We start from the raw sequence: 27,608 nt of genomic DNA on the forward strand, positions 1-27,608 counted from the left end.
GCGCACCTTGGGGTGCTACACACAGATGATTAGGAATGGGCTAAATTAATATGTGAGAATTAGCCTAGAAGAGAATGGGCCAAGCAGTGATTAAAAGAATACAGTGTCTGTGTAATTATTTTGGGCATAAGCTAGCCGGGCAGGCGGCCAGGGGTGCTGAGAACGCAGCCCTGCCGCCCTTATTACTTCAGATGGCACCCAGACGTGTGGACAACTGAATCCACTGAAAGCCTGAGAAAGCTTGGGAAAGAGTAAAGCATGTTTTCTTGGTAGCTGCCATTTCTCGGTTCTACTCTGCTTGCTAGAGGCAAGCAAGCGCTCTCATCTAAGAGAAGCTTCCTGACTCAGCTTTAGCTACAAAACCCTGCAGCTCATTAAGAGGTCCTGACACGAAACACTTAAATGATGTTGACGAAAAGCTGAACACATGCTTTTCGGTTTTCAGCCGTAGCAGGAAAAAAGCTGTGCCGTTTGAAAATGCCAGCTTTCTGGGCTGTCCTGCCAGGGCAAACTCTGACTATTTGAGGTAGGAGGGCCGGCTACCGAGAGAGGACTTGAGTGTTGTCTGTTGTAGCTCACTTGCTGGCAGGGACCTTGAAATGCCATACAGTTGTTGCAGTAAACATGGCTACAGCCTGTATATCCGCCATGAGGCTGGAAAGCTAAGGAATGGACTGGATCTAGCTGGCAAAGCCACGCCTTTAGTCCTACTGAGATTGCTTGGTAAATTAAAGATTCATGTGGTCAGAAAAAGAGAGATTCAAAGTACAGTAAAGAGAGATTCAAAGACAGAGAAAATTTCTGAATGGTTTAAAGTGTGTTAAAAATATATGCAGACTAAAAGTTGAAGTTCTTAAAGTAAAAAAACAAAAAAGGGAAGAGAGTTGTTGTGTGTGGTAGCACACACCTTTAATCCCAGTGCCTAGAAGGCAGAGACAAACAGATCTCTGTGAGTTCAAGGTGTAGTAGTATACACCTTTAATCCCAATGCCTGGGAGGCAGAGACAGGCGGATCTCTGAGAGTTCAAAGACAGCCTGGTCTACAGAGTTACTTCAGGTCAAAGATACAGAGAACCTGTCTCAAAAAGCAAAAAGTTAAAAGTAAAAATAAACGAAATAGAGGTTAAAACAAAGCTGTACAAAGATGGAAAATACACAGAGAATCTTGATACTGTATGCTATTATGCTCTCTTTGAATTGTTTGAATGCTGAGGAAGGAGCAACAGCTGCTAAAAGATATTTATTTATAAATGCTGCTGAACTAATCCGACATAGATATTTTGATGCCTTGACTTTGAAATTTGGATCTAAGGACATGATGCTTTGGAAAGGAGTTTCTTATTTTGTTTTCACAGAGGATGAGACCCTGTTCATTTCTTCTATTCCGATTTGGTATGATGGACCACGCCCTCCTGAAGGGTTGGTGTGAACGCCTTCAAAAAATTGCTTTGCTCAACAGCCAACTGAGATGAAACTAGCACACAGGTTATACCATGAAAGACCTAATTAACGACGCCCCCATTCAGCAGGAAGCAGTTTGGAGAGAAATAACTGCGCCCAAATTCCCAAAAAATGTTTATAAATGTTCTTTTACATTTAAAGGGGGATATGATATAGATATGAATAATTTACATTAGTATAGATTTTGCTTTATTGATAGAAATTTAAGGTCAATTTTGTTATATGTATAAGTGTTTCTGATTTTGATTAAGGTATTGTGATTGTGTAGTTCATTAAAATATGTACTGTATAATTGAGAAATATAGGTTGTTAATGGATAATCATCAATAATAGTAAAGCTTGTAGTCATGTTAGTTAGATTTTCTAGATATATAGAGATATATTTTAGATAGACATTCTTCGTGTCTTTCAAAGATTACAGAATAGGACATTTAATGTTTTAATAACTGAGGACTTTTCATGACAATGAGACACTCTGCTCCTGGCAGCACCAATCTACTTCAAGAGGAAGATGGGCATCGAAGAGGCACCTTATGGGGTTTGATAGCCATTTGGGCAAGAAACTGCTCTTGCCTGGACTATTGCATAAACTGGAAACAGAGAACCCGCAGAGAGAGGACTACTGAACTTGCCTAAGGTGAGATGATCTTTCGGGGTTCCTGATTCATGAAAGAGTCTGCGAGACATTCTGCAGGACACAACAGATAGTGACTGAACTGACTTTGAATTTTCCTGCTTTATGGAAATGTCTGCTGGATACCATGGGCCTGAAGGCTGAAGATGGATGCCCCAACGGTACAGAGGAACTTTGGGTGACTGTCCAGGCAGCGAGATGTCTCTGTCATTTCTAGAGTTTTAAAAGTTTCTTAGTTCTTGTTTACTTAGGTAATATTATATCTTTCTGGAGTCTTTGATGGAGTTAAGAATAGTTAGTTATAGTTATAGTTTTCCTTAGTTATGATAAAGATTATTGTAACTTTTACTTGATAACTGTTTTGTTATATGTAATTTTGCTATGTTAAATCCTTTTTTTTTTGTTTAAACCGAAAAAGGGGAAATGATGGAGGAAGGTCATTGGCTAATAAAGGCACTGCCCTGGCCCATTTTATTGGTTAGAGGATAGGTGGGAGGAGTAAACAGAACAAAATGCTGGGAGGAAGAGGAAGTGAGCTCGGAGACTCGACCGCTTTCCTCGCGGGAGCAGACGCCTGAGAGAGACGCCATGCCCTGCTCCCGGGATGAAGCTCGGACCCAGGATGGACTAGGCTAGAATCTCCCCGGTAAGCGCACCTTGGGGTGCTACACACAGATGATTAGGAATGGGCTAAATTAATATGTGAGAATTAGCCTAGAAGAGAATGGGCCAAGCAGTGATTAAAAGAATACAGTGTCTGTGTAATTATTTTGGGCATAAGCTAGCCGGGCAGGCGGCCAGGGGTGCTGAGAACGCAGCCCTGCCGCCCTTATTACTTCACAATGTGTCCCATAAATTTAGGTATGTTGTGTGGTCATTTTCATTTCATTTTATTTCTTCCTTGACTCATTGATGATTTAGGTGATCATTGTTTAATTTCCATGTGTTGGTGGGTTTTTTTTGGAATTAGTATTGTTATTGAATTCTAGTTTTAAGCCATGGTGATCTAATAAGATACATGGGGTTATTTAATATTTTTTTTTTAAATCTGTTGAGGTTTGTTTTGTTACTGAGTATGTGGTCAATTTTTGAGAAAGGTCCATGAGGTGCTGAGAAGAAGGTATTTTTTTGTGTTTGGATGGAATATTCTATAGATAAGTCCATTTAAGTCATAACATCTGTTAGTTCTCTTATTTCTATGTTCATTTTTTTGTCTGACTGACCTGTCCAGTGGTGAGAGGGCAGTGTTGAAGTCTGCCACTGTTAATGTGTGTGGTTTAATGCATGATTTAAGCTTTAGAAGTATTTCTTTTACATATGAGGGTGGTCTTGTATTTGGGGCATAGATATTCAGTATTGAGATTTCCTCTTGATGGATTTTTCCTATGACTAATATGAAATGTCCTTCTTTGTCTCTTTTGATTGATTTTAGTTTGAAATCTATTTTGTTAGATATTAGGATAACTACACCATCTTGTTTCTTAGGTCCATTTAATTGGAATTTTTTTCCCAACCCTTTCCTCTGAGGCGATGTCTGTGTTTGAGGTTTTGTGTGGGAGGTCCTTCTGTCTACGTGCAGCTTTCATTGGTTAATGAATAAAGAAACTGCCCTGGCCTGTTGATAGGGCAGAACTTAGGTAGGCAGGGAAAACGGAACTGAATTCTGTGAGGAAGAAAGCAGAGTTGGAGAGACACCATGGATCCTCTGCCTGAGACAGACTCTGGTTAGAATCTTGCCAGTAAACCACTGCCACGTGGTGATACACAGATTAATAGAAATTGGTTAAATTAAAATGTAATTTTAGCCAATAGGAGGCTAGAGCTATTGGGTCAAGAAGTGATTTACTTAATACAGTTTCTATGTGGTTATTTCGGGGCTAAGCTAGCCGGGTGGCCAGGACAAACAAGTGGCTCCTTGCAACAGAAATTGAGGTGTATATCTTGTATGCAGCAGAAGGATGGATTCTGTTTTCATATCCAATCTGTTAGCCTGTGTCTTTTTATAGGTAAGTTGAGTCCATTTATATTAAGGGATATTAATGACGAGTGATTGCTATCTCCTGTTAATTTAGATTTTGTTGATGGCGATATTTTTTTGATGTCACTGTCTTTATTATATACTATACATCACAGAAATAGAAATGCATAACAAATTCTGCTTATTAAACATACACACATAAATACAGGAAGAGAGAGGGAGAGATTACAGAGATCACCATATCCTCACATTTCTAAAAAGTCTGTTGTATTTTGTGTAGCATGAATGTTTTCAGTTCCTGATTTGAACGGTAGATGCAGCCAGACAGCACAAATGAAGTAGCTTGAAGAATTCATGCAGCTTTTTACCTCAAATTAACATATACATAACTGAGTACTTGCATATACATATACATATACATAACTGAGTACCTCCTTAGTGGCTCCTCCATATCTCTTTGTGTATGTAATTGGATGCCTTAGCTTATAGCTCAAGAAAAATAACTTTAGAATTATTCTGGACACTAGTTTTCTGTCTTACATCCATTTAGCAAACTATACTAGATAGCTTTTCAAAATTTAACCCTACTTTTTTGACTTCACCACTACAACCCCTTATCCTTCCGTTTCACACTCATCTCACAATTCTTTTTGCCTATTACTTCCTGTATGGTGTCCTTTTTCTTTCCATCTTTTTCTACCATTTTGTTTTCTGGGACACTTTCAAATATCACTTCCCTTCCATTCTCTGCATAATAGCCGGCTACAATGGTGGAGGGGATTACACTGTAAAAGAGACATTAACTTGAGAATCTGTGACTATTAAGATATTTAAAACATTTCCTAGGTTCTAAAACTTCTGGAGGACATGACATTTCCTTTCTTATGTCATTTTCAGAAGTAACCAATGAAGATAATTAAAAAATACATGTCTTTGCCAGGAACTCTTGAAATGTCTCCCTGAGTTTTCAGAGGAGACACACGGTATGTGATCCTGTAGCTTTGAGGTTTTCCTCACCATTTTTCTTCAGCCTAATTAGAAATGCTTATTTCCGTTCTATTGTCTGTTTTCTTTAAATACAATGAGCCAGAGAAATAGAGATTGGGGAAGAGGATAACAAAAATTGCATTTTTTTGGCTTTAGAAAATTAGCTAAGCAATATAGGTATGTATAATACTTAAATATTTATAATAATTAATTATTTTGAAGAATACTCTTGGACAGGATATTTTGGCTTTTCTTTAGAAATGAATTTTGTATTTGAACTTTCCAGAATCTGTCCTAAGTAGCTTGATTTCAACTTTTTAACTTTCTCCATGTCAGAACTATCTATTTTTTTTGTATTTTCACTTCCTTTTTTTTATTTTTTATTGAAAAAAAAATTTCTGCCTCCTCCCTGCCTCCCATTTCCCTCCCCCTCCTCTCAACCCTCTCCCCCTCCACCCACTCCTCTCCCCCTCCCTCACCAGTCCAAAGAGCAGTCAGGGTTCCCTGCCCTGTGGAAAGTCCAAGGTCCTCCCCTCTCCATCCATGTCTAGGAAGGTGAACATCCATACTGGCTAGGCTCCCACAAAGCCAGAACATGAAGTAGGATCAAAACCCTGCGCCATTGTCCTTGGCTTCTTATCAGCCCTCATTGTTCGCCATGTTCAGAGAGTCCGGTTTTATCCCATGCTTTTTCAGTCACAGTCCAGCTGGCCTTCGTGAGCTCCCAATAGATCAGCCCCACTGTCTCAGTGGGTAGGTGCACCCCTCGTGGTCCTGACTTCCTTGCTCATGTTCTCCCTCCTTCTGATCCTCATTGGGACCTTGGGAGCTCAGTCCAGTGCTCCAGTGTGGGTCTCTGTCTCTATCTTCATCCATCACCAGATGAAGGTTCTATGGTGATATACAAGATATTCATCAGTATGGCTATAGGATAGGATCATTTCAGGTTCCCTATCCTCAGCTGTCCAAGGAGCTAACTGGGGACATCGCCCTGGGCACCTGGGAGCCCCTCTAGGTTCAAGTTTCTTGCCAACCCTAAGGTGGCTCTCTTAACTAAGATATTTGCTTCCCCGCTCCCCTATCCAACCTTCCTTTCTCCCAATCATCCTGTTTCCCTAGGTTCCCCCCATCCTCCCCTTCTCACTTTTCTCTCCCCATCTCCCCTTACCCCCATCCTGCCCCACCCCCAAGATCCCAATTTTTTGCCCGGCAATTTTGTCTACTTCCCATAGCCAAGAGGATAACTATATGTTTTTCTTTGGGTTCACCTTCTTATTTAGCTTCTTTAGGATCACAAATTATAGACTCAGTGACCTTTATTTATGGCTAGAAACCAATTATGAGTGAGTACATCCCATGTTCATTTTTTTGGGTCTGGCTTACCTCACTCAGGATAGTGTTTTCTATTTCCGTCCATTTGCATGCAAAATTTGAGAAGTCATTGTTTTTTACCACAGAGTAGTACTCTAATATGTATATATTCCACACTTTCTTCATCCATTCTTCCATTGAAGGACATCTAGGTTGTTTCCAGGTTCTGGCTATTACAAATAATACTGCTATGAACATAGTTGAACAAATGCTTTTGTCATATGATAGGGCATCTCTTGGGTATATTCCCAAGAGTGGTATTGCTGGGTCCAGGGGTAGGTCGATCCCGAATTTCCTGAGAAACCACCACACTGATTTCCAAAGTGGTTGCACAAGTTTGCATTCCCACCAGCAATGGATGAGGGTACCCCTTCCTGAACAGCCTCTCCAGCAAAGGCTATCATTGGTGTTTTTTATTTTAGCCATTCTGACAGGTGTAAGATGATATCTCAAAGTTGTTTCAATTTGCATTTCCCTGATTGCTAAGGAGGTAGAGCATGATCTTAAGTGTCTTTTGGCCATTTGAACTTCTTCTGTTGAGAATTCTCTGTTCAGTTCAGTGCCCCATTTTTTAATTGGGTTAATTAGCATTTTAAAGTTTAGTTTCTTGAGTTCTGTATATATTTTGGAGATCAGACCTTTGTCTGTTGCGGGGTTGGTGAAGATCTTCTCCCAGTCAGTAGGTTGCCTTTTTGTCTCAGTGGCAGTGTCCTTTGCTTTATAGAAGCTTCTCAGTTTCAGTAGGTCCCATTTATTCAATGTTGCCCTTAATGTCTGTGCTGCTGGGGTTATACATAGGAAGCGATCTCCTGTGGCCATATGTTGTAGGGTACTTCCCACTTTCTCTTCTATCAGGTTCAGTGTGTTCGGACTGATATTGAGGTCTTTAATCCATTTGGAGTTGAGTTTTGTGCATGGTGATAGATATGGGTCTATTTTCATTCTTCTACATGTTGACATCCAGTTCTTGTGCGAGCACCATTTGTTACAGATGCTTTCTTTCTTCCATGGTATACTTTTAGCTCCTTTATCGAAAATCAGGTGTCCATAGGTTTGTGGGTTAAAATCCGGGTCTTCTATACGATTCCATTGGTCGACTTCTCTATTTTTATGCCAGTACCACGCTGTTTTCATTACTGTAGCTATGTAATAGAGTTTGAAGTCAGGAACGGTAATGCCTCCAGAAGTTCCTTTATTGTATAAGATTGTTTTGGCTATCCTGGGTTTTTTGTTTTTCCATATAAAGTTGATTATTGTCCTTTCAAGATCTGTGAAGAATTTTGATGGGACCATGATGGGGATTGCATTGAATCTATAAATTGCCTTTGGTAGAATTGTCATTTTTACTATGTTGATCCTCCCAATCCCAGAGCAAGGGAGATCCTTCCCTTTTCTGGTATCCTCTTCAATTCCTTTCTTCAATGGCTTAAAGTTCTTGTCCAACAGATCTTTCACTTCCTTGGTTAGAGTTACCCCAGATATTTTATGCTGTTTGTGGCTATCGTGAAAGGTGATGCTTCTCTGTTTTCCCTCTCTGCTTCCATATCCTTTGTGTATAGGAGGGCGACTGATTTTTTGGAGTTGATCTTATATCCTGCCACATTACTAAAGGTGTTTATCAGCTGTAGGAGTTCTTTGGTAGAGTTTTTGGGGTCGCTTATGTACACTATCATATCATATGCAAATAATGAAAGTTTCACTTCTTCCTTTCCAATTTGAATCCCCTTGATCCCCTTATGTTGTCTTATTGCTATTGCTAAAACTTCAAGCACTATATTGAAGAGGTATGGAGACAGTGGACAGCCTTGTCGTGTTTCCTGATTTTAGTGGGATGGCTTTGAGTTTCTCTCCATTTAATTTGATGTTAGCTGTCAGCTTGCTGTAAATAGCTTTTATTATATTTAGGTATGACCCTTATATCCCTAATCTCTCCAAGACTTTTATCATAAAGGGATGTTGAATTTTGTCAAATGCGTTTTCAGCATCTAATGAAATGATCATATGGTTTTTTTCTTTCAGTTTATTTATATGCTGGATTACATTGATAGATTTTCGTATGTTGAACCAGCCCTGCATCTCTGGGATGAAGCCTACTTGATCATAATGGATAATTTTTCTAATGTGTTCTTGGATTTGTTTTGCCAGTATTTTATTGAGAATTTTTGCGTCGATGTTCATGAGTGAGTTAGGTCTGGAATTCTCTTTCTTGGTTGAGTCTTTGTGTGGTTTTGGTATCAGAGTAACTGTAGCTTCATAAAAGGAATTTGGTAATGACTCTTCTGTTTCTATATTGTGAAATACATTAAGGAGTATAGGTATTAAGTCTTCTTGGAAGTTCTGGTAGAATTCCGCATTGAAACCATCTGGACCTGGGCTTTTTTTGGTAGGGAGGTTTTTGATAACAACTTCTAATTCTCCGCAACTAACAGGTCTATTTGGGTTGTTCACCTGGTCCTGGTTTAATTGGTAAATGGTATTTATCTAAAAAAGTGTCCATTTCTTTTACATTTTCCAGTTTTGTGGCATACAGGCTTTTGTATTAAGATATAATGATTCTCTGAATTTCCTCTGTGTCTGTGGTTATGTCCCCCTTTTCATTTCTGATCTTATTAATTTGCATATTCTCTCTCTGCCGTTTGATTAGTTTGGATAGGGGTTTATCAATCTTGTTGATTTTTCTCCAGGAACCTTCTTTTTGTTTCATTGATTCTTTGGATTGTTTTCTGTGTTTCTATTTTGTTGATTTCAGCCCTCAGTTTGATTATTTCCAGTCTTCTACTCCTCCTAGGTGACTCTGCTTCCTTTTTTTCTAGAGCTTTCAGGTGGGCTCTTAAGTCTCCAATGTGTGCTTTCTCCGTTTTCTTTAAGTGTGCACTTAGTGCTATGAGCATTCCTCATATGACTGCTTTCATAGTGTCCCATAGGTTTGAGTACGTTGTTTCTTTATTTTCATTGAATTCAAGGAAGACTTTAATTTCTTCCTTAATCCAGGTATGGTTCAGTAGTTGACTGTTCAGAGTCCATGAGTTTGTAGGCTTTCTGGGGGTAGCATTGTTGTTGAATTCTAACTTTAATCCATAGTGATCTGATAAAACACAGGTGGTTTCTAATATGTCTTTGTAACTGTGGAAGTTTGCTCTGTTACTGAGTAATGTGGTCAATTTTCGAGAAGGTTCCATGAGCTGCAGAGAAGAAGGTATATTCTTTCCTATTATGGGTGGAATGTTCTATAAATGTCTGTTAAGTCCATTTGATTCATTACCTCCATTAATTCTCATTTTCTCTGTTTGGTTTCTATCTGATTACCCGTCCATTGGTGAGAGGAGTGTTGAAGTCTTCTGCTATTAGTGTGTGCAATTTGATGGCTGCCTTGAGTTTTAGTAATGTTTCTTTTACGTACCTGGGTGCTTTTATATTAGGGGCATAGATATTCAGGATTGAGACTTCATCCTGATGAATTGTTCCTGTTATGAGTATAAAATGTCCCTCTTCATCTTTTCTGATTGATTTAAGTTTGACGTCAACTTTGTTAGACATTAGTATGGCCACACCTGCTTGTTTCTTAGGTCCATTTGCTTAATAAGCCTTTTCCCAGCCCTTTACTCTGAGTAGGTGCCTGTCTTTGTGGTTGAGGTGTGTTTCTTGTAAACAGCAGAATGTTGGATCCTGTTTTCGTATCCAATCTCTTAGCCTGTGCCTTTTTATCGGTGAGTTGTGTCCATTAACATTAAGTGATATTAATGACCAGTGGTTTTTAACTCCGGTCACTTTTTTAGTAGTAGAGTTTGTGTGTTTCCCTTCTTTGATTTGTGTTGGTGAAGGGTCTCTAGATGTCTGAGTTATTGTGGTCATTGTTGGACTCCTGGGCTAGTGATTTTCCTTCTATTACTTTCTATAAGCCTGGATTTGTGGCTATGTATTGTTTAAATTTGTTTTTATGCTGGAAAGTTTTGTTTTTCTCCATTTATAGTGAATGAAAGTTTGGCTGGGTATAGTGGTCTGGGCTTGCATCCATGGTCTCTTAGTTTTTCAGTACATCTATCCAGGACCTTCTGGCTTTCATGGTTTCCATAGAGAAGTCAGGTGTAAGTCTGATACGTTTACCTTTATCAGTAACTTGGCCTTTTTCCTTTGCAGCTCTTAATATTCTTTCTTTATTCTGTTTTCTTTGTGTTTTGATTATTATATGGTGAGGGGATTTTTTTTTTTGATCCAGCCTATTTGGTGTTCTGTATGCTTCTTGAATCTTCATAGGTATATCTTTCTTTTGGTTGTGAAAGTTTTCTTCTATAATTTTATTAAATATATTTTCTGGATCGTTGAGCTGTACTTCTCCTTCTACTCCTATTATTCTTAGCTTTGGTCTTTTTATTGTGTCCCATATTTCCTGAATGTTTTGTGATGAGAGTTTGTTGGACTTGCTGTTTTCTTTGATCAGTGCGTTTATTTTCTCTATGGTTTCTTCAGAATCTGAGATTTTTTTCTTCTATCTCTTGTATTTTGTTGGTTATGTTTGTTTCTGTAGTCTCTATTCATTTACCTAGATTTTCCATGTCCAGCCGGCCCTCTGTTTGTGTTTTCTTCTTTGCCTCCATTTCAGTTTTCAAGTCTTGAACTGTTTCCATTATCTGTTTGATTGTTTTTCCTTGGTTTCCTAGGGTGTCATTCACTGATTTATTCAATTCTTCAAACTTACTGTTATACTTCTTATCCATTTCTATAAGGGCATTTTTTACGTGCTGTTTAAGGGCGTCAATCACTTTCATAAAGTCAGTTTTTTCTACTTCTTCTTGATTAAGGTGTTCATGTCCTCCTGTTGTGAGGTTGCTGGGTTCTGGTGGTTTCATGTTGTTTTTCAGATTGTTGGGTGAATTCTTGCATTGGCGCCTGCCCATTTCTTTCTCCGAATGCTCCCCTATGGGTCTTCTTTTACAGGATCAGGTCTCCTTGCCTACTGATGTACCTTCCCAGTGGTGGCACTCCCCAGTGATGGCCTGGTGCTCCAGTGATATCTCTTCTGGTGCCGAGATCAGATCTCCGTGCTGGTTGGGTAGCTCGTAAACAAAGTGCCTACCTGGCTTGCTGCAGGCAGGCTATTGAATCAAAGGAACTCCCGCCCGCCTGGTTGCCCTCAGGATTCGGCCCCAGCGCCCAGACAGGCTGAGCTGGGTGATGTTATGTGCCAGAAGAGGGAAGGGAGGCAGAAGCGGGGAGGGTTCTGGATGCAAGCTGGGTGGGATAGGAAGAGAGAGGCAGGCAGTATGCAGGGATTATAGGCCCTGCAGGAAGCCCAGGAAGTATATGGGGGATGGGGAACGTCTGAGTTCCGTGTCCCAGGCTGCTGCCGTGGGTCAGAAACTCATCCCAATGATCTGTTGATGGCGATATTAATTTGTTTTATTTTCTTTGGGGTTTGCTGCTGTGAGATCATCAGTTGTCTGTGTTTTTGTTGATGTAGCCAACTTGGGTTGGACTTTTCCTTCTAGTACTTTCTGTAGGGCTGGTGTTGTGTTGCTCATTGTGGTGTTGCATGTGTTCTTACCTTGTCTATTTCTTTTCCTCTAATTGGTATGGTTGGGACTGTCTGAGCCTCTGGTGATTAATCTTCTAGGTACCAGTGGATCCAAGGCTCAGATGGTTGTTCCTCGTGGAACAGTCAGTGTCAGGATTCTAGTTATCCCAATGGTCACTCCGTGTTCCTGGAGGTTGCTCAGTGCTCCTGGGGTTTACTCCCCTCCTGTGGAGTTTGCTGTCTCAGGCCTTTTCTGGTCTAGGTTGCTGGTTCAGACCTGTTTTTGTAAATGTCCTTGGTCTGGATCTGTTCCTGCGGACGTCCCTGGCTTGGGGTTGGTCCTGCAAAGGTCTCTGGCTCCTATCGTCTGCCTTGGAGGTCCCAGACTTGGCTGCGCCTGGACCCACAGAGGACTTGGCTCAGGCCTACTCCATCTGAGCTCCCAAACTCAGGCCTGGACCAGCAGAGGTTTCTGATTCCTGCCTACTCCCTTGGAGGACCCAGACCCATGCAGGACCCGCGGAGGGTCCTGGCTCAGGCCTAGTTCCTCAGACCTGCAAGGGGTACTGGCTCAGGTCTACTCCCTTGAAGGTCACAGATTCACACCTGAACCTGCATTGGGCTCTGGCTCTGGCTCTGGCTCTGGCCCACTCGCTCAGCGGTTGCTCCTCTGTACCTGTTTCTGTGGAGTTTACTGTCTCAGGTCTGCTCTGGGCCAGGTTGGCTCAGATCTGCCTCCACAAATGTTCTTGGTCTTGATCCACTCCTACTCTGTGGAGCTTGTGGTCTCAGGCCCTGGGCTAGGTCGCTGCTTCAGGCTTGTTCCAGCCTAGGTCTCTGGCCCAGTCCTGCTTCCGTAAATGTCCCTGGTCTGGATCCGCTGGAAAAAATAATTTCTAATGTAGATTGGTAGCTGTAACTCTTCTTCTCTGTGTTGTAGTCTTTTTTGTATCTCTCTTTATCATCACCATTTCAAAACCAGGAACTTTTCCTTTAGGGAGGTTGCATCCTAATAGTTTGATAGTAGCGAATGTTGGTACACAGGCATCTGTCCCGTGCCATGGCCTCCACAGGCTTACACATAAGAATTCATGGCTCTCTCTTCAACTTCAGTAGGAGATGCTGTTATTTCCTGTTTATGGATAAATAGCAGTAAATTGGGCTAAAATAATCTTTTTGAAAACAGACAACTTTCCTTTTGGCAGTTTTCAAATTTCCTAACTAATTGTTTAATTGTTCCAGTATACTTACATGGTGTCATAGATTATGAAAACAGATGAAATTTATAGTGCTGATTGCAGACAGTTTATTAGACTTTTTGGCTTCATTCTTTAAATGATAGTTGGTATTTTGCATTAGAAATATATGAAAACATATAATAAAGCTATTATTTTTATTGGAATCCTAAACTGCTCTAAATTCTGCATATTTATCATTGGTGCATTGGGAAGTTGTTGATGACAGAGGTTTCGTTAAAAAAGAAGCAGATTATTAGAGTCCGACTAACCCCAGCATGCCTTATGCTGTCAAATGCAGACTGCTAGGATGCACATGTAGTGGGCTTTCGTGAGGTAGTCTCAGCAAGTGCTGACACACCACTGGCAGTTTGTGTATGAGCCACACTTTAACAGATTGAGCAAGTTCCAGAGCATTCATACGTAAGCCTTTCTGTCTTGTCTCCTCATTGATAAGAGGCTGAGACGGCTACAGAGCTAGTTGCCTGCTTGCTTGGATTCCTGAACTATCTGTATAGCAGGAATGGTGCAAATGGAGGTCAGGCAAGTAGGAGGTGACCCCTGACCCCTCCTAACTCAGCTGTTTCCTCTAGGCTCACACCAATCAGCTGCCAAGCTCCTCTCAGCAGACACCCACAGAGGTGGCCCTGTTCAGGGCTCTCACTCCCAGCACACTCAGAAGTTAGTTTTCTCTTTCTGCATTTTAAGCTTTATCTGCATTTTCACTTTTCCTTATTTTTGTCAAAAGAACTTGAATAACATAACTCTGATTTCTCTTTAAATATGGTGATTGGGCTGGGAACATGTATGGTTGACATTTTTGCCAGATGAATTATGTTTTACTTGTATTTAGTATTGAATATTATGAGTAAAGATTTTTTTAAAAAGGACAATTCTATAGCCTTTGATGTTTTGCTACACAGTGATGCATTTTCTCAGCTATGAATTTATTACCTGCAAGGTGGTATTCTGGTAGCAATAAAACTTGCAGTTTGCATACTGTGCTGTCATTGGATACCAAGTATAAACACTCAGTTCATGGGGCTAGAAATATGGCTCAGTTGTAGAGTGCTTGCCTGCTATGTGCAAGGCCCTATGGTCAGTTTTCCTCACACCAGAAAACACAACCATGACACCCTCCCCGCAAAATAAAAACACACCAAACTAAACCAGAAACCAATTTGTGTGTCATGCTGATTTATATGTAATAATTGCTTAGTTTTCAAACATTTTAAATCTCAATGTACATTTGTCCGTAGTTTTTGGTGAGCTTGAAGGTTTAAAATGGGCCCCCAAATGATTGATTTTTAGGGGTCTAATGAAAAGTAAAATGCACATTCTCGTTGTGTTCAGATAGCACATCTAGAATCAGATCCATGGAGCTTATTCCATACAACAGCCACAGACCCGGTAGGTTAAGGCAGATCCTAGGAGGCAGCCATTCTCTAGCAAACAGTGAAAGCTCGGGTGCCCCAGCTATCACCTTGGGCTTGGTATGTAATTGCAACTGTCCAGTGAGCATAGGACAAGATCCTACTTCTGTTTTCTGATTTATAATTAAGGATACAATCAGAAACATCCACATGGAAAAGTTACAAGTCAAGATAGGGATATTCCAGTCTTTAGCCCTTCAGTATTGATGATTAACTTTTGCTGAAGAGTTTTTATAACCTAATCTCCAGCAAACTTGTCTAACCTCCTTAGGGGGTTAGAGGGATGACAGATCTACTCTCTGATCAGCTATTTAGTGTTTGTTTTCCTTACTGAAGTTTGAACCCAGGACTCTTGCATGCCAGGTAAGCATTCTTCCACTGAATTATGTCTCTAGCGCTACCTGGTGGTCTTTAGAGTGACCACACTTCATCTTGCAGCTGTAAGGAGCCCTACTCTCATTCACCTCTTTATTCTGTTCAGGAAGGCTCAGACGCTTCATATGAGTAACGGGACTCTGAAATAGTGGTAGATTACTTATGTTTTAATTAATAAAGCTTGCCTGAAGATGGGTGCAAAGCAGCCAGACTAGTCAGCCATATAGTCCAGGCAGTGGTGGCACACACCTTTAATCCCAGCAGCCACACTGGTTAACCAGAGAGGCCGGGTGGTGCTAGTGCACGCCTTCAATACCAGCACTAAAGAGGAATATAAGACTGAGGTAGACAGGTCTCATGCTGAGTCTCAGTCTGAGAATTCCTGGAGGCAGGGTCGCCATTTTGGACTGAGGTAGCAGTAATAGCCAGTGACTGACTGCTTTGCTTCTCTAATCTTCAGGTTGAACCCCAATATTTGTCTCTGAGTTTTTATTATTCGTGCTACACTCTAACACTAAAAAACTTCCAAAGGTTTTAGGAAATTGTACTGGAAACTGGGAATAAAGAAAAGTGTGTATGTATGTGTATACATATATATATATATATGTTTTATTATACCACAGTTCCTGATATACTTTAGAAGAAAATTTTTCTTTTCATTGTGTTTTACATACTATAATACAATTATTACTTATTGATAGAAATTATACGAAGTCATTTTCCCCTTTGAGCAAAGTTTAATTTATTCTTTTTTCCCCCTAGGTTACTGATGAATTATTGGAAAAAATTGCATCAAGAAGTCAGAATATAATTGAAATCAACATTTCTGATTGTCGCAGCATGTCTGACACAGGCGTGTGTGTCCTAGCATTTAAGTGTCCTGGACTTCTCAGGTACACAGCCTACAGGTGTAAACAGCTTTCCGACACCTCCATCATTGCAGTTGCCTCTCACTGTCCTTTACTGCAGAAAGTTCACGTAGGCAACCAGGACAAACTTACTGATGAAGGACTCAAGCAGGTAACTAATGGCATGTATTCAGTGCTTTCACACACTAATTAAAAACCTTTTGCAGCAACAGTTTGAATGGTTGCTGCATTACGAATGACGAGCCATCTTTTCTGTGCAGTGATGACTGTTTGCTTAGGCAGGTGGTGACGGTCAGATGTTTTAATTTTGCTGTGTTCTACACCAAGTGCCTAATATCTGTGACCAATCATTTTATTAACTCCTTTTTAAATATTTATTTATTTATTTATTTATTTATTTATTTTTTAAGATGATCTATACCAGATTTTGCTTTAAGTTACAGTATTTGGATTGGGCAGAATAAGTTTTTAAAAGTTAACTTTTAATTTCCCTTTTATGTTATCAGATGGCATATTTTAAACATGGTTTAAAATACCAGTTTTTTAAAGAATAAATGTCGTACTAGGTTAATAGAGAGAGAATGCATTTTATGTATACACAAACGATTAAGGGTTTGTGTGCATTGTACCTTTGTTTCTTTTTTTATTTTGTATTACTGTGGTAAATAAATGTTGCCCTTGACCCAACCCCCTAGTGAATTAATTTTATAACCTGCTGATATTTGATAATTGTGCTGTGGAGTGTATTATAGTTTAGTAAACCAATACTTTTATGATGAGCTATTCATGATTAACAATTTTCTGTAATTATTATCTTTCCTTGAACTCAATAATTTAGCAGTTAATTGACTGTTGATTCACCCCTCACATCTGACAATAAACTGACAAGTGGTTCAGAAATACACACGTGTTTTATATTGATAATGTCTTTGAACTATCTTTCCTTCATAAGTGCTACAATTTTTACTGGTTTTAACAAACACGAGATGTATATGGTTTTTGAGTTATTTTTTTTAAACAATTACTTAAAGCATTTCAATTTAAAGCTTTAACAGATCAAGACTGTGATATTTAAAGTATTGAATTCAAATAAAAAAGCTTGATAATGCTTTTCAGACTGTAATGATATACTTAAAACTTTTGCTGTTTAAAAAAGTTTTTCCTATTCATTTAGTGTGTGTGTGTGTGTACAAACACATATCCACGTGCCATAGTGTACATGTAGAGGCTAGAGACACCTTGAGGTAGCTAGTTCTCTCCTTATACTGTGTAGGTTTCAGGATACAAACTCAGGTAGTCAGGTTTAGTGGCTGGTGTCTATATCCATTGGGCCACCTTACCGCCTCCCTCACCATGTAAATTTGTTGTGTGTGTGTGTGTGTGTGTGTGTGTGTGTGTGTGTGTACCCATGCTATGATGTACAGGGAGAGGGAGAGGACAACTTGCAGCAGTCAGCTCTAGCCATCTCTCTTCTGGGTCCCAGGGATTAACTCCAGCCACTAGACTTGGTGGCAAGCACTTTTATCTGCTGATTTACCTTGCCAACAAGTTGGACTATTTTGACTGAACATTATCTTCTTTATACAGTATCATTCTTTGAATACTGGTAGTTGTATCTCCATAGAAATTATGCCATATAATCTTATATAATCTTACTAATGGAAAAATTTTATGAGTATGTTGTATCTCTATCATTGTTGTCTTAGACTATAGTCATGAATCTGGGGGAAGGAGCAATTTAATTAAGTGTAATAAGCTATCTTAGTTTTATTAATATTTTATCATCTAGTTTTCTTAATATTTTATCATCTAGCATTTGTTTTCAAGGAAGTGATTGTTAATATTAAAATCATTAAAACAAGCTTAAGAAATAATATATATTGTTACTATTTTATGTGACAGTCACAATCCAGTTTGAATCGTGGAACTCAGATATTTCTGAAAATAAGCCACTGTAGATTTTTTCCATGTTAAATTATTAAAATTAAATAGTACCTAAAATTAAATCATCAGTAAATTTCAGTCTCTGCGTGCTATGAGTTTTTTATTTTTCAAAAAATAAATATTTAGGCTAGAGATACAGCTTAGTGGTAGGATGTTTGCTTAGACTACACAAGGTCCTGGTTTCAGTCTCTAGCACTGCCCAAACAAACAAACAGAAACAATCAGTAAACCTCAGTCCATGAGCAAAATATTTGAACAGGCAGCTATAACTCTCTGTGGAATTGTTTAAAAGCAGCTGAGGCCAGCCTGGTCTACAAGAGCTAGTTCCAGTACAGGCTCCAAAGCCACAGAGAAACCCTGTCTCGAAAAACCAAAAAAAAAAAAAAAAAAAAAAAGCAGCTGAGGTGCTGGATCTTCTGGGTTCCCAGTGGAAACAAAGGGCCACAGCAGGTAAGGGAAGATAGATTGTCAAGAGACAACCCATTGGAGTAGATGCTAGTAGCCTAGTCTACAGAGAGATCTCTAAGCCAGTCAGAACTACATCAAAAAGCAAAACAAACCAATGCCTCAAAACAAAGAAAAGGCCAAGTAAGAGTAAAGGAATATAGCATTATGGCTTAAAAACAAAAAATAAAAATAAAACAAACAGCTACCCCCCACAACCCAGTTTGTGTTCCAGTTTCTTCCTTGGTTGACAGCAATCATAAAGATGGCAATTGCATTTCCAGTTTGGGGTGCAGGTTCCCGGTCCCAGAGGGAATAGTGCAGATCTTATTTGAAGGTTACTCTGTGTTTGTTTGTGTGTGTGTGTGTGTATCTAATCTATTGGGGAGCTACTTGAAGGAGCGATGCAGGTATTATGTATATATATATACAGGTATTATGTATATATATATATATTACATATATATATATATAACCTACTTTTTATGATGGAAAGGCAGTAGACATAGATTGAAAATATTTTAAGGTAAATAGAAAGAAAATCTTGTAGTTGCTTTGTACAACATACGAGAAGCTATACAGTAGCCTTCCTGAGGTCTCAGATAAAATGTCTGGGGGAGACATTTTAATTTTTAGTATCATCTTAGAAATATCAGGACAGTCAGAGCATCATTGTATACAGGAAAGTTTGGAAAGTCATGTGGATTCATGTCAGGATACATGTTTATGAAAATCTAAGACCGTAAGTTTTCATCATTGCATGCATCTACATAGTGATACCCCTGTCTCATAAACACCCCCCAATGCCTGCCTGCTGCCAATAAGAACAAGAAAGGGGTGACTAAAACTCAAAGAAATAATGAATTGTAGAATTGTGACTTAGTTTGTATAGAAAGTAAGAAGCAGGGCATAGCAAGAAGAATGTTAAGGTAGTAGCCAATCACAGAGCCAGGTTGCAAAGACTAGGCAGAGTGTGTGTGTGTGTGTGTGGAGGGGGGGCAGATTGTTTTGCTTTTAAACTTGTTATTTCTGGAAACCTCTTGTGAAATCCTTGCTGCCAAAATAGTAAATCCCAGGGACTCGAGAGTTAATAAATCTCCCAAGTCACCAAATTATATTACCCTACCTAATTTATTTGCTTATTTTTATTTCATCTGTGTATGTGTGACTGAGTGGATATGAATGCATCACTATGTAAAAAAGCTTATGGAGACCAGCAGGGGCATTGGATCCCAGAACTGGATTTACAGGTGTTTATGAGCTGCTCGTCGTGGATGCTCATGCTCATGTCTGAATACGAGTCCTCTACAGAAGTAGCAACTGATCTTAACCACTGAGCATCTTTCTAGCCCTTTGAATAATTTTGGACTAAAGTCACAAGGCATGCAAGAATAAAAAATGCAGCACACTGAACGATCTTTAACAATAGTCAACGCCATCCTTGAGGAAACCTAAGCAGTGGACTTCTGAGATAAACATTTAAATCAGTTTTTTAAAAAAATATATGCAAAAAGCTGAGGAAAATCATTCACAAAGCACTAATGGAAAATGAAAATTGTGTATAAATAATAAGAAAATGGAAGAATACATATCTTTATGTACACATGGAATTTTCTTATAAATAGACTGTCTTTTAACAAGCTTAAAAATGCTGAATCAAACAAAGTAGTTTTACTGGACCATGATGGGATGAACTGGAAATCAAACAGTTGTAAAATCTTCAAATGTTTGGAAATTGAACAGTGCACTCATACCCAGTGGCTCATAGGAGAAATCACAAATGAGTTTAGGAAGTACCTTGGGATGAGTAAAAGTAAAATTCTGCACAGCAAGATGTCTGAGAGTCAGCATGGTCACTTATAGTTTACCACAGCTTCCGGTAAACAGTGCTAGACCTCACATCATTAGCCTCTGTGTATCTGAAGGTTCATGAGTGAAGAGCAAGCCTACCTACCCGAAGACTAGCAGAGGAAGAAGATGGAAAGAACCAGTCATACAACCAAGAGCAGGAGACTGTAGAAAGAGCAAAACTAAAGCAGATTCCTTGAAATAAGCCTTCAAATGGACAGACTTTAAGTTTGTTTAGTAAGGGTGGGGGTAGGGGCAAGGAAAAGACTCAAATTACTAAATCCTAAGTAAAGGTGGACATTGCTACTGAGTTGCATAAAACATAAAAAATGAGGAGTGTCGCAATCAAGTTAGCCTGCAATGGACAAATGCCTAGGAATAAAACTACAAACTGATCCAAGAATTAGAAAGTTTGCAGACTTAAAATAAGTAAGGAGATTGAATTATTGAAGACTCAATCACTGGTAATTTTTTTTTTTTTTTTTTTTTTTTTTGCTGCAATCACACGAGGTTTATTCACAGGACAGGAACCAGTGCACTGGGGCCAAAACTCATTTCCCATGCAGGGGTAGAGAGTTTGACCCCGAGTAACTGGGAGAAGGAGTATTTAAGGGAAGAAACTATCCAAAAGGGGTAGGGAGGGTGTCATTGGAAAATTCCAAAAATACCAGTGGTCATTGAAAAATTCTGAAAATACCAGCGATAATCACAAGGGGGTAACTCCCTGTTTCTCAAGAATACAATCTAACTTTATCTTCACTGAAACGGTTAATCTAGATTTTTTGTTTTTTTTTTTTTAATTTTAAATTTATTTATTTATTAAAGATTTCTGTCTCTTCCCAGCCACCGCCTCCCATTTCCCTCCCCCTCCCCTAATTAAGTCCCCCCCCCCCCCTCAGCCCAAAAAGCAATCAGGGTTCCCTGTCCTGTGGGAAGTCCAGGGAACCCCCCACCTCCATCCAGGTCTAGTAAGTTGAGCATCCAAACTGCCTAGGCTCCCACAAAGCCAGTACGTTCAGTAGGATCAGAAACCCATTGCCATTGTTCTTGAGTTCTCAGTAGTCCTCATTGTCCGTTATGTTCAGAGAGTCCGGTTTTGTCCCAGGCTTTTCCAGACCCAGGCCAGCTGGTCTTGGTGAGTTCCCAGTAGAACATCCCCATTGTCTCAGTGTGTGGATGCACCCCTCATGGTCCTGATAATTTTTAACATCTAAAGGAGAATTAACACTAACCTTTTCTGATTCTTCCAAAAAGCTTGAGGCAGCTTATTTGTAAATATAACTAGCCAGCCATCTAACCAGTCAGCGAGTCAACAAAAGCAACCGAGGTTCTCTTCAATGCATTTGTAGCAGTTCTTAGCAAGGTCTTAGCAGAACTCAGCAGATGTCTGAATAATACCCTGTTATGAACAAATGCATTAATCCCAGGAATCTGAGCATGGTTCAACATGGGAAATGCACTAACATGAAAAGAAAGAAACGAAGCTGCCTCTGTTTGAGGTGACGTGCTTTTGTTTATAGAAAACATTAAAAAAATTAGGCAGATTTTTAGTGAAGTACCAGGATTAAAAAAGTCAAACAGAACCCAGACACTCTTTACAGTAGCATCCAAATTATGTATGTATCTCCTCTCTAACAAATGCTTTTCATCTGGTCTGGAAAATTGGATGTGTTGGACTTTCTTTCATATAGTTGAGAATGTTTTCAAGTGATTCTTGAGGCCTGGCTTTTTTCCCTCCCTCTCTCCGCCTTTCATGTGTTATTTAAAGAAACATTCCTTAATTTGTAAATATTTGAACAGTTCAATGATGTTTCTGTTACTAATTTTTCATTTAATTGTGATCTCACAACAGTTTATACATGTTATTTTTTTTTTAGCTGTGTTAAGTTGGCTTTTATGATCCAGAATTTAGTCAGTCTTGCTGAATAATTCTTGCAAACTTTTCAAGAATCTATATTCTTGTCTTAATGAACGAGATGGTCTATAATATCCATTTTATCCAGACAACTGATTATGTAGTTGAATTCAGTTCTGCTGTATCCTTACTGTTTTTGTTTTGTCTTGTCTGGTAGATCTGCTAATTTGGGACAGCAGGATATTAATATCCATAACCACCATAATAGATTAGTTGGTTCTTCTTGTAGCTAGCTTTTGCTTCACACGTTCTCACTTTTTATGATTACTTGCATACTCTGTCATTGATTATTATGGCATCCTGATGTATTTTGTCCCCTTTGTCATTATTTGTTTCCTGGTTAACTTCTTTTTTTTTAAATTTTTTTTTAAATTATTTATTTATTTATTTATTTACTTACTTATTTTTGGCTCTTTTGAGACAGGGTTTCTCTGTGTAGATTTGGAGCCTGTCCTGGAACTAGACTTGTAGTCCAGACTGGCCTCAAACTCACAGAGATCCACCTACCTCTGCCTCCTTCCAAGTGCTGGGGTTAAAGGCACATGCCACCACCCGGCTCTGGTTCATTTCTTAAACTGAAGTTTGTCCTGTCTTAAATTAGTATAACTATTCCAAGCTTTTTAAAGTTAATAATTGTGATATCTTTTTTCCTATATTTCTGAATCATTTCTTTGAAGTAGTTTCTTTTTGGCTCGACTTAAAACCCTCAATATACAGTTTTATTTACTCAGGTCTTTTTAAAATTAAATGAAAATTTAATAAAATATGCTTATTTAGTATGCTTCTGAGTTTTCTGAATGTACTGTGCACATCTTAATAAATTTATTTGTTAACTTATTTATGTGTGTGCATAGTAGCCTATGTTTTCCATTAAAGCCCTCAGTATATTAGACATAATTAAAAAAAATCCTGGTCTAATAATTCAGCATTCCAGATCTGTCAGATTCTGGTTCTAATGATTTTTAATTCTCTTTTCCCTTTCTAGGTATTCATCTGTACTTTTTAATATACTTCGTGAATATTCTATTTTGACAAATGGTACTTCTGTAAATGAGCCTTCAGTAGAGTGTGGGAAGGATTGTGTATGGTAGAGGGAGTCTTCGCTAGTCTTGTGATGAGGGCTTTTAACCTTTTGGTGAGTGTGCACCTGCAGTGTTAAAATAAAATCCCCTGGTGCTTCTATTTTTTCTTCTGCCATAGGTGGGATAGGATGAGCACAGTTGACTGGAGTTAGGTATGTCCCAAGGAAAGGGACTTCTCAGGGGATTTGGCTCTGACAAAACTCCAGCCTGTGAGGCTCAGATGAAGGGTTTCTCCTGAGGACAATCTCTGTTAAGGAAGGAACGTTGCGAGGCATGTGGCACATAGCTTTAATCCCAGCACCTGGATCTCTGAGATTGCTAGACCAGCCAGGGTTACATGGTTGGACCTTGTCTTAAAATAAAATGAAACAAGACAACCTGAAAATTTCTGGTGTAATCAGAATACTTTCTTTCACGGTCAGAATCATGAAGTGATTTTTCTCTGATAAATCTGGGAACTTATGTCAGTGAGGCTTGTACAGTTGTATGTGTGTAGTGGGGCAGGAGGTCTCGGTTCTGGTAAAGTGTGATCCTCTGTAGCAGTTTGCTCTGTGTTCTTGTTTCTTTGATGAATGGGAAGAGTGCTGACTCTTGAGCTTGTTGACTTTTTACGCCGTTAGGACACAGGAGACTAGAAAACAGAAATTGTTTCATTAATGGATGTAGTGATTCCTGGGTGATCAACTTATTTCTCATATGCTCTGTTTTTTGCTTATTCTGGTGTATCTGTGGAAAGTTCACAGTGTTTCCCAGATCCTTCTACTTGATGGTCTAGATGAAGCCTTGTTTACTGGTTATGCTGGCTAGCTTTATGTCAAGTTGACACATATGAGAGGAGGGAACCTCAATTGAGAAAATGCCTCCAGATGTAAGCAGATAATCCTGTAAAACATGTTCTTAATTAATGCTCATTGTAGATGGGGACACCCCTGCTTAGTGGTCCTAAATTCGATAAGGAAACAGGCTGAGCAAGCCATGAGGAACAAGCTAGTAAGCAACACTCCACCATGGCCTCTGCATCAGCTCCTGCCTCAACATTCCTGCCCTGTGTTTCCATCCTGACTTCCTTTGATGATGGACAGTGATGTGGAAGTCTAAGCCAATAAACGTTCCTCCCCAAGTTGCCGTGGTCGTGGTGTTTCTTTACAGCAAGAACAGTGACTCAGACAGGGATATATCTTATTTTTAAGGCACGACCTGTTTTTGTGTGTGTCTCAACTGATTGGCAGAAACCTAATGGAAATCTCTCCATTTGGCAGGGTCATAGTGTCATTGTCTTTAGTATCTTCTTCTTTGATAGAGAATCCCGGGTTTAGAAGACTTGTAAGACCTTTCTGTGGGGTGAGACTTGGGAAAGCATACAGAGAAAGGCACAAGGATTGGTTGATTCTCTTTGAGTGTTTTACTGTGGGCCATGGACCACATGGCAACACTGAGAGATTTGAAGGACACCAATAAAATGTACTGACTTGCCCAAGCCTAGAACTTGGGACATTTATGGATAAAATAATGATAATCAGTTCAGTCAGGATTCCTCTACTTTGTGGGGGATGTTGTTTAAAATAGTGACCATAAATGACATGCTGTTAACTGGTGTTTACTCCTTTCGTAGTGAGTCATACTAGCTTGCTTCCTGAGACGCTCTTCTCTAATAACTAGCTTGAACTAACAGAATGAGTTGGTCTTTTTCCTTGCCATGATGTCATTTCCTTGTAGGTAAAACCATCAGAATCACTTGTAAATGTTAGTATTCCATGCAATCAACTTAAATATCTTGTCTTAGCCTGAAGTCTTATCACTGAAGCCCTAGTCATTCCTTGTATGAAAACTGTTTTACTTGTCAGTCTTTTTCCTGATGTGATAATTGCTGAGGTCACAGGGAGGTCTGTCCTGTTTTGCCCAGAATCAAATAGTTTGAGAATAAAACAAAGAAACAGTGCTGGAATAAATCATATCATATTAATTCTCAGAAACTTTAAGTAGAGGATATTGTTTCTCCTGGAGCTAAGTGAGCTTGTTAACACGACTCTGGCATTTGGCTATCTGATGTAATCATAGCTGGATAAAACAGACCAACTGAGGTGTCCCGCTCAGAGCAGTCAAGAGCGCTTGCTTCTTGGGAGCGGTTTGTTCGTAAGTGAAGGAGTGTAGAGATGAGATGAGCATTTCTCCTTTATTAATTATAGAGGGATCAGTGTACCTCTAGGAGTGCAACCATTTTTACTTCCTCTGGAAGGAGGAAGTCTTTTCTCTACCTTGCTTATCTGCTTACCCATTTCAGCTAGACAGCTGCTTCCTTTTTCCAGAATTCAACACTCTTACACAGCTTTCTCTGACTCTTATCCTTTCATCTTGTGACAGAATTTCTGTTGTGCTTTTTGTTAAATGAGTGTTATTCACATTTTATAATGATGTACTACATTCTTCTCTACAGTAGTTTGCTTTGATTGGATTTAGTGTCTTTCTACCTTCTTCAGTTTTATATTCAGCACTAGTGGAGCTCAAAGATTTTCTTGCATTAGTGCAACTATGTTTTGCAGCTGAACGGAATTGCCTTCTTAAACTTAGCTAGGGCACCCTGAAGACTGTAGCCTGGGGTTCTTGTATATTTTTGCAGCAATGCTATCTTAATATGTCTTCAGCGTAATCCATTAGTTCTTTTCATCTTGACATTGGGTTTGATTTCCTTTTACCTAGTTCTTATGTCTTCTTTTTTTTTTTTGATACAGTGTAATGTTATGTAGAGCACCTTTATTTTATTTATTTATATATATATTTATTTATTTTTTGAGACAAGGTTTTTATGTATAGCCCTGGTTTTTATGTATAGTTCTAGAATGAGCTCTGTCAACCAGGCTGGCCTTGAACTCACAAAGATTCACTTGCCTCTTCCTCCTGAGTGCGGGGATTAAAGGTGTGTGCCATCACTATCAGGTTCAGGCTACCTTTTAAAATGCCATCCTTATTAAAAATACATGGGAGATAATTTTTTTGAGAACTTACGTGTCTGAAAACAAACAAAACAGCCCCCCCCCCCCCATTAAACCTCTAGTTCTACTTTCAGCCTTCATTCAAGTTTTGGGTGCAGATTTCTGCTCTAGAAATTCAGTCATTCAAGATTTGATGATACTGCTCTGTGGCTTTATTTTAACATTAAGTTTAAGGCATTCTTAATTCATTCCTTTGTGTGAATCTAAATTTTGTTTGAAGCCTAGAGAATCTTCTTCATAGCTAGAATTGTGAAATTGCATGATGATTTGTGTGCTGATGTCTCTTTTGCTCATCTGTGCTAGAATGTGGATGAATCTTTTCAGTTTGGAACATTTAATAGATTTTTAAAAGTTCCTCCAGTTCTACAAGTATGAACTTCCATGTAATCTCAGATTTATCAGCAATGTTCCTCTGCTCTTAGTGCCAGAAGTCAAACTCTGTGCTCTCCTCCCAAATACTCAGAGCCCCGGTATTTTCTCTTGCCCAGGAAAGCAGTCTCCTGCCATTGTGGACCAGGACCAAGGGCCATGTCGCCAGTAATGGAGATGTCTGAGGGTTAAGTGGTGCTTAGCAGACTTTGAGTAACTGTTTTTATCTCTGTCAGACACATGTGAACCAGTTCAGACTTGTAATACTGGTTTGGGTTCAGCTTTCTTAGTGTAAGTTCTAGAAATGTACCTGCCTGTTTTGATGAATTCAGTGGGGTTTGGCAGTTGATATTAATGAGCATGATGAATAGTAATGGCAGTGAAAGTATTTCTAAGTATTTGTAAACATTTTCAGCAAAGTCGCAAGATACAAAATCTACATGCAAAAGTTAGTGGCTTTCTTATATACTGAAAGCAAACTCTTCCAGAAAGAAATCAGGGAAAATATTCTTTAAAAGTATCCAGGAATAAACCTAACCAAAGGAGTAAAGACTTCTACATTGAAAACTTGAAGATACTGAAAAAAGAATCCAAAGAAGATACCAGAAAATGGCAAGATCATCCATGCTTCTAGATTAGCGATATTAAAGTTATGAATGGTTATATTATCAAAATTAACATACAGATTTAATACAATCACCATCAAAATTCCAATGACATTCTTACTGAACTAGAAAACAGCCCAGAAGTTTATATCAAACGTAGAAAACCATGAATAGCTGAAGAATTCCTAAGGAGATAGAACACAGCTGAAGGTATTCTAATACCTGACTCAGAAGCCTACCACCCACCTGTAGTGTCAAGACCAAAACATACTTTCAGAAAAATCAGGCATGTAAACCAGTGGGACAGAAGAGAGGACCCTGAGATGAACCCATACGTCTCTGACCATGTAATGCTTGACCAAAGTGCCAACACATGCTGCAGGTAAAATACCAAAATATTGGGCTGGAGAGATGGCTCAGCGGTTAAGAGCATTGCCTGCTCTTCAAAAGGTCCTGAGTTCAATTCCTGGCAACCACGTGGTGGCTCACAGCCATCTGTTATGAGATCTGGTGCTGTCTTATGGCCTGCAGGTGTACATGCAGACAGAATATTGTA

The 27,608-nt window shown here is 39.2% G+C and overlaps 1 protein-coding gene across 1 annotated transcript in view; it reads left to right on the forward strand.

Moving 5' to 3' along the window:
• Window positions 1-27,608, forward strand: part of Fbxl17 (F-box and leucine rich repeat protein 17) — a 490,002-nt gene that overhangs the window by 16,090 nt on the left and 446,304 nt on the right. Inside the window, exon 3 of the mRNA XM_041631789.1 lies at window positions 15,749-16,006. Coding sequence (XP_041487723.1) covers window positions 15,749-16,006 — 258 coding nt within the window. The remainder of the gene's footprint in view (window positions 1-15,748; window positions 16,007-27,608) is intronic.

Source organism: Microtus oregoni, unplaced genomic scaffold, assembly GCF_018167655.1.
Source record: "Microtus oregoni isolate MIOR12 unplaced genomic scaffold, Mior012 000038F_ref0000394, whole genome shotgun sequence".
Classification (NCBI taxonomy): domain Eukaryota; kingdom Metazoa; phylum Chordata; class Mammalia; order Rodentia; family Cricetidae; genus Microtus; species Microtus oregoni.